This window comes from Mytilus edulis, chromosome 6 (assembly GCF_963676685.1).
Source record: "Mytilus edulis chromosome 6, xbMytEdul2.2, whole genome shotgun sequence".
In the NCBI taxonomy this organism is placed as follows: Eukaryota; Metazoa; Mollusca; class Bivalvia; order Mytilida; family Mytilidae; genus Mytilus; species Mytilus edulis.
The window spans coordinates 55,519,285-55,527,321 of NC_092349.1; the positions used below are offsets into that span (position 1 = coordinate 55,519,285).

The following is an 8,037-nucleotide window of genomic DNA, read 5'->3' on the forward strand; positions in this document are numbered from 1 at the left end:
GCAAATGAACACAAAGAATCTAGCCATAATCATATGAGAAACAAAAATTGTGTGAACAGCTAATGTGGATTTTTTAGAAAATGTCATGATTTATGACTTTCAGTTTATTTCATGTATCTAAAGTGAAAGAATACAAGGTACAGTACAGAAATTGGACAAACATGCCACTGATACATGTGTATGTGACAAAACAACATCAGCTTGTACTGCATTACATGTAACAGTATCGTCCCTATCCATTTTAATCAAATAAATTTGTCTCGCAGGCCTCCAGAATTAAGTGTTCACCCCAAGAAGCTGAACTGAAATTAGGTGTAAAAATTCTGGATCAGTGGCTGGTGCTAAGTATAGTCTATAGATATGTTCCAGACCATACATGTTATACACCTTGTCGCTAATCCCGCTAACCCCGCCGCTTGAACTTTTGACGCATACAACAATCGCTTTTCCATTGTAGCGTTAGATGTTTTGTTTTATGACGTAAAAATTTTACGGGAACCTGTGCGATATCCAGTAAAAAATGAATTTGGTGTTTTTACTGTCTTCTGGTTGGTTACAATTATTAGTTTTATTTTCAATGTTGTCAATTTTGCTGGCGACATGCCCACTCTGACGTTGTGTATTCAAACGCCAACATGTGCATGATGTGTGTACGTTGTTATTGTTAATATAAAAAATATAAAAAGTTTTTTGAGCCTTATTTTTGATAGAAATTTATTTATAATGAATGGCAATAATTTATTTTGATTTTATTGAACCATAAAACTAATTTTTGACTCTTCACATTTTACATAATCCGCTTCGCGGAAGAAGTCAAAAACTAGTTTTATGGTTCAATAAATTCAAAATAAATAACAGCCATTCATTAAATGGCGTTCAAATAGCGATAAGGTCTATTGGATCATATGGTTTAAATTCAAAAAACATTTATCACATTCTTTATTTTAAGTTTTATTTAAAATATCATAAAAATGTCCTGTACCAAGTCAGGAATATGGCATAGCTCATTTCAGTGTGTGTTACATTTCCTCTTATTATTGAGTGTGGGTTCACATTACTGTAAGACGTGTCACGGTACTTTTCTAACCCAAATTCATGTGTTTGGTTTAGATGTTATGTTTGTTGACGTTGCTCTCGTGGGATTTTGTCTGGTGCTTGGTCCGTTTCTATGTGTGTTGCATTTTGATGTTGTGTGGTTGTTCTCCTCTTGTATTTATTGCGTTTCCCTCGGTTTTGTTTTTTGTCCATGGATTTATGAGTTTTGAACAGCGGTATACTACTGTTGCCTTTATTTACAAATTGTTATTATTACAAATTTTATGAGATGGATAAAATGAACAAACGAACAACTGAAATTAAATATCTGTTGAAATGTATATCTGAATCCTATTTCATGTATTTAGGTACTCTTGCCAAAGGTGACACAAGTATAGCACAACCATTTCCTGCATAATATACCATGTAGTCCTGGAAATTAGGAGACAAGATTTTCAACCTGTCTTGTATAAATTTGTTAATTTATAGTACAGTGGTCAGTTTATTCATTTGCTGTATTGAAAAAATAACACAATAATATATTACTTAATCTAAAAACCCAATCACTACTGTAAGCATGGTCGTTGTCTCATCCTTAAAAGTGTTTTCTATGTTCAAGTGTCAGTGTCAGTATGTAGGCAATCGTGGTTCCCAAAAATATTAGATTGTCTTGATCACACATGCGTTTGACTGAAAACTTATTCGAAATAATTTCTCCCTCAATTTGTTTATTCCGATTTACAGAATAATGTCAATTTTTTTTATTTGAAAGTAAAAAAATAACACTAAATTAATTTTAAATAGTATTTTAGTTTAATTAATATAAAAATAAAATAGTTTCCCAACCATTCTGAATGTTTTGTAATGGAAACAAACGAAGGCTGATCGCTAAGGTTGATCGCCATATACACCTTGCTCTAATACCTGTTATTTTGGGAAAAAAACGACAAAAAAGGAGTCCGGATATGATTCCGTCATCAAACTGACTTTTAGTCATAGATATGATTTCCGGTTTGAAATATGCATAAATACAACCAATCGTATGATAAATAACAAAGATGAAAAATAAATAAGCCAATCAGAGCGTTCTCCATATAATGGTGTTTAGATCGCAAGAACCACAACTGGAATATTATACCTCCTTATAGAGGACAATTATTTTTCGCCTTTATCTACATGTAAACCACGATTATACTACTTTAATATATAGATACTCTCTGTATTCTGTCTACTGTTTTCTTTGAAATGTTTACTATTTAAGGGGTCATACCAGTTGCATATATATTAAAATAAGTAAAACATGAGACACAAGTACAACCAACCGTATGATAGATAACAAAAATGAAAAAATGGATAAGCCATTTAGACTGAGCGTTCTCCATATCATGGTGTTTAGATCGCAAGAATCACAACTATTCTACCTCCTTAGAGAGGACAATTATTTTTCGCGTTTATCTACATGTAAACTACGATTATACTACTTTAATATATAGAGACTCTCTGTATTCTGCCAGGGACTTTCTATGTTAGTATAGAAAGTCTGATTCTGTCTACTGTTTCTTTGAAATGTTTACTATTTAAGGTGTCATACTACTTGCATATATATATTAAAATAAGTAAAACATGCTCAACTTCATCTAAAATTACCTCGACCAAAAACTTTAACCTGGAGCGGGACAGACAGACGGACGGACGACCGAACGCATGCAATGGATGCACAGACTAGAAAACATAATGCCCATAAATGGGGCAAAACAAAATATTGGTGAAAGGGAAAATAGTGATTTGGCAAAAATGAAAGTAATGTAGAGATTAGAGGAGGCAGGACCATTTTCGGGGCGTCGGGATCGGGGGTTTTTAAGCTCGGGATTTGGGGATTGATCCTTACGGGATCAGGGAATATATTTTTCGATTTCGGGACATCTTTAAATTCTGCATCTTGGGATTTCATGGTTATAAGCCCGGGATTTTGGGATCAGGACCCCTCCGACCACCCCTCAAATTAGCCTTAGTCGGTCATGTATACATGATTTATATCCTACCAGTGGCATGTTAATAAGGCTCTTAAAAGAAAAAGCACTGAAGGGTTGTCCTAGAAGCATATTTTGTTAGACTCATAATGGTCTATATACAAGCAGTTACATTTATTACATGTTTGAAACGGTGCAAATTTTTAATTGATTTAACGAAGCATTGTAGCAAAGGAGAAGAATAATTGTAGTCTGAAGCCAGAAACACGAAAATGAATTGAATTTAATAGAAAGGAAACAAATATCTGACTTTGGAAAAAGGGAGAGGGCTTTTGGTACCTTTTATGAAATTCTTCATACATAATATCTTTTACAAAAAATCATCCTACAACAGTTCACAAGCTGTATGCCCGCGATTTCGCGGGTGTGTTCTAGTGTGTATTGAATATAAAGCTAGGTTATAATTGCATTCCAGAATTGAACTTAATTTTAATAAACATGGTACAGTACACCAGTTACAAAATTCAAACTTATATAATAGCTAAAGTTTTTCAAACACCCATACATGTATGTATAGTTGCATACTTAATTATGTATGATGATGACATTAATTTATATATTAAAACATACAGTTCTATGCATACATTATTTGTACTTACAAAATTACATAGTAACTGAATATCCTATATATTATTGAATCAAAATGCCTCCTTGATCTCTTATATGTGAAATACATTTTCCAAACACAACCAACATGACCTAGCCACAATTTCAAATTGTTAGCTTTCAGGAAGTGCCAACTAGACATGCCCAGTCAATATTGTGTAATTCTTGCAATGTTCTTGCAAACATATATAATGGTCAAAATTTTCTGCAATCTTGCGGTATACATATAGAATGGTCAAAGTTTTCTGTAATCATGCGACAAACATTCTTTATTATCGTAAACTTTCTGGCCATCTTACGGAAAACATTGATGTTTCTGCAAACTTGCCGCAAGCTTGCAGCAAAAAGCTGCAATGTTTGCCGGAAGTTTGCAGCTAGCGGCAAACATCTGCAAACACTATTTTCTGTGTTCCTGCAAACTTTTTGTTTGCTGCAAGCAAACAGTTTAGATCCATAAGGGTGTCACTGATAGCACATGCATCCACCCATAGCTGTTGTATTTTACAAGGATATTGAATATGATCTTGGAGTGCCTCTCAGTTATTGCCAGCCAATCAAAAGCTATTACTTTTGTCACAGATATAGAAAGTTGTCGAAAGAGAACAAAAGAGGCGAGGGTCATGTCTACTATGCTACTTCAAACGATAGGTTTTACCTGACTTTGACAATATACACGGAAACGCACCATTTGAATATTGGTACACCGAATGTTGCATCAGGTACAAAATGACTCATATCAATAAATAATTACATTAGATGTATGTTTCATTATAATACTTTATTCTGATTGGGTAACTGCACATCACATGTTATTCCGTGATCAGTTGCATTGCTCAATACAACTTTTCATTCATGATAACACGTGGTCCAACAATAAAGTGCACAGGTGAATTAAATAAAAAAATATATAAAATTCGTGTTTTCATGATCATAGCTTAAAAATGTAATTATAAGTATTGAATGCTTCTTTTTGTAACTTTATAGGGTTGTAAAAGCGTTGACCGTGCGCACATTTTTAGAATGAAGCGCTTCCGCGCTTCATACAAAATGGACTTCGGTCAACGCTTTTACACCCCAATAAATTTACAAAAAGAAGCATTCAATTCTTAAGTAAAAAAAAAAAAAAAACGGAAAGATTTTACAATCTGTACAAAAATACTGCAAAATAAATGCAAATATTTTTTTATGATTTTTAGAGAAATGTTTTATTTTGCATAAAGATAATTTAAATAGTTTGGAAAACAAAAATTTGAAATCTGAATACTATGTTATATATCTATATTGATAGATCGTACAGATATAAAACGCCAACCGGAAGCTCAAAGGGAGACTGTGGCAGTTCCGGATGAGGATTATCCCATACTTGCTCACAACATAAAACGAAATTAAGTGGCTCCTGATAGAACAAAGGCATATAAGTTAATGATATATGCATTTTGATAGGAAATTTACAATTCATTTCATAATTGAAAAATTCAATTATATATTCGTGTGATTGTTCTGAAATATGCAAGCTAGTAAGCATTTGAATAGAGTTTATTTAAAACAAAGGACACCTCTGAATTTCTGTATAAGATGTACTTGGGTTTCAATATTTGTAACCGATTTAGATGCAATTTCTATTGTTCGAAGTTTGTAGGCTACTTTGAAGTATGACTGATGATACATGTAAACTAACTCAGTGGTGAACAAATGGGTGTTATGAATTATGAGTACATGACAACGTTGGGTATAAATCTATGAGAAAACAATATTTCGGTGATTGTTTCTGAAACAATTAACCTTCTTCAAGCATATTTGTGTCCAAATTTTAATTAGCGAATGTTATTACAATTTTGTGAGCACCCAAACCAAAAAAGGACTGTAAATCAATACGCTCAAGACAAAATTTCACAAAGGAATTGCTCATGATCATTTAGTTTGATATAACGTAAAGTTATCCCATCTCACATAATGGGTAACGTACAATATTTGAATCAATTCAAACATTGCGTAACTGTCATGTTTTGAAATAAAATCATAATTGTATATTCATTGACGTCGTATTGACGTGAGGGTGACAACGTTTATTATTACAACCACGAGTTATTAAAATCAATGTATATAACAAATTTTTATATAAAAGACCAACCAATGACTATCGATTTTTTTTATTATTGAAATACCGGATAAAAATGTAAAGTACAAAGTCAAAGTATAAGTGTACATCTTAACATAATAGAGAAATACGTTAATAGTGATTCTCAAAAACATGAACATTTAAGTTGATATGCCAAAACCGTATACCATGTTCATTAATCATGTTATTGGAAGGTAAAGGAGGGACGAAAGACACCAGAGGGACAGTCAAACTCATACATCGAAAATAAACTGACAAAGCCATGGCTAAAGATAAAAAAGACAAACAAAAGTACACTTGACACAACATAGAAAACTAAAGATTAAGCAATTATATCAATTTATAAAAAATGATCAATAAATCGACTAATCATAGATACCAGGATTAAAGTTTTTTACGCCAGACGCGCGCCTTTAAAAGAGTCATCAGTGACTCTCGGAAAATTTAAAATACCAAATAAAGTACGAAGTCAAAGGATAAATGTACATCTGAACATAATAGACAAATCCGTTAATAGTGGTTCACAAATCAAGAACATTTTATTTGGTATGACACAACCGTATAAGATGCTCATTAATCATGTTGATAGTAACATTCTCCTAGTAATATTACAATATCACACATATGCATATTACTACAACATCATATAGTAGTTATTATAAAGCACAACACATCTTTATTGACTAGATAACACAACTATCCAACAACAAACAGAATGCACGACAAGCAATAAAGAACCACAAATAATTACTAGTAACCAATATAAACCCGTGAGATAGTACATCTGCTGTGAAAAATATTATAACCCTACTGCATTGATAAAAAACAAAAACAAAATAAAACAAAACACAACACAACCATAGCTTACATAAATTTTTAATGAAACCACACGGGGTATATACAATTAGTATCTTGGATATTATTGAGTAAATAAAAAAACATATAACTATATCTAAAAGAACAAGTAAATATATGGACATATTTAATGGACATATTTATCCAAACAGTCTATTATAAAGGTAACACGCTCCATTGTAAATATGTTTACATACACGACTAAACAAAGAAGTCTTCTCTTTAATAAAGCGATCGTCGGTACTGGCAATCTCGTTAATAATATTGTCCGCTTTAGTCGGGTTGAACAGACAGTTTTTCACTGTATTTCCATTTTGATCTTTATAATCTGCAAACAGTGTAGTTGAGGTGGTTGGTAAAAAATTCTGTATTGAGTAGATAAAAATTGAGGAGTTATTAACGTTTCCACCTACAAATCCTGCCGACCACCCCTCGTTACGGAGGGCGCCATTCGCACCAGAGGAATCACAGCATACGGCTGTCCAGTAGTGATCAGGTACATTCACTCTTCCATTACTTATGAACCTATCATTGCTCGGTAGAACGCCTGTAATATAATAACGTCTTGCTCCTACAAAATTACAATACTTTTTTGATATGTCATACAGAGTGTTTTCAAATTTGTTCCATATTCCTTTATTAAATGTAGGAACTTGAGGTGCGATATTGGTTAAAGAATTTGTCGTTTTTCTACTGTCTTCAGTTTCGCAATTGTATAGCTGTGGATTTAAATGTCCCCTATCATAACCGCTACGTGTGTAATCGACATTTACTGCTTGTCTAATCCCGAAAGTTGCTATATTGTTGTTTGCCCTGCTAATGTGTACCATACTTGGATCATTTTTGTTGGCTAGTTGAGGCTCAACAAACCAACCATCATAGCGACTGCCGCACTTGTCAAACGACAATGTGTATAAGCTATAGTATGGAATTCTGTTAGTTGTGTCATATTCAGTAGCGTAATAATATTGGTTTCCAAGTCGTTGACATATTTGAGTTGAACCGACCAGTCCTTGTAATATTGGTGCAGTGTTCATATAGAAAAACTTATCTATACATTTTGCAAAATTTGGAGATACTTCTAGTTTTACAAAATTGAAAGATAGGAAAATAACGACGGATTCCAATATCTTCATCATTGTGTGCAATATATCTGCCTGAAAAAAAAACTAATAAGAATATTTGATATTGTGAAACCGGATATATAAATAATGAATCAGTATCTGGTTATATTATTTAGTTCTTTAAGTCTTTCCACCTTTCTGTGTAAATACCTTTTGGTTTTGTTCGGATTATTGTCATATGCTATCGAACATTTGTTTTAATTTTGAAACTTATCCTGCTTAACTCTTTTCTTTGTAAGAGGTGCACCCCTCGTGTCATCGTTTCTCG

The 8,037-nt window shown here is 32.8% G+C and overlaps 1 protein-coding gene across 1 annotated transcript; it reads right to left on the reverse strand.

The window, feature by feature from the left end:
• Nucleotides 1-6,785: 6,785 nt before the first annotated feature.
• On the reverse strand, nt 6,786-7,682 carry LOC139526499 (endonuclease domain-containing 1 protein-like). The gene has a single exon (XM_071321651.1). It carries the CDS (start codon nt 7,680-7,682, stop codon nt 6,786-6,788), a length of 897 nt encoding a protein of 298 aa, XP_071177752.1.
• Between the last annotated feature and the right edge of the window lie 355 nt (nt 7,683-8,037).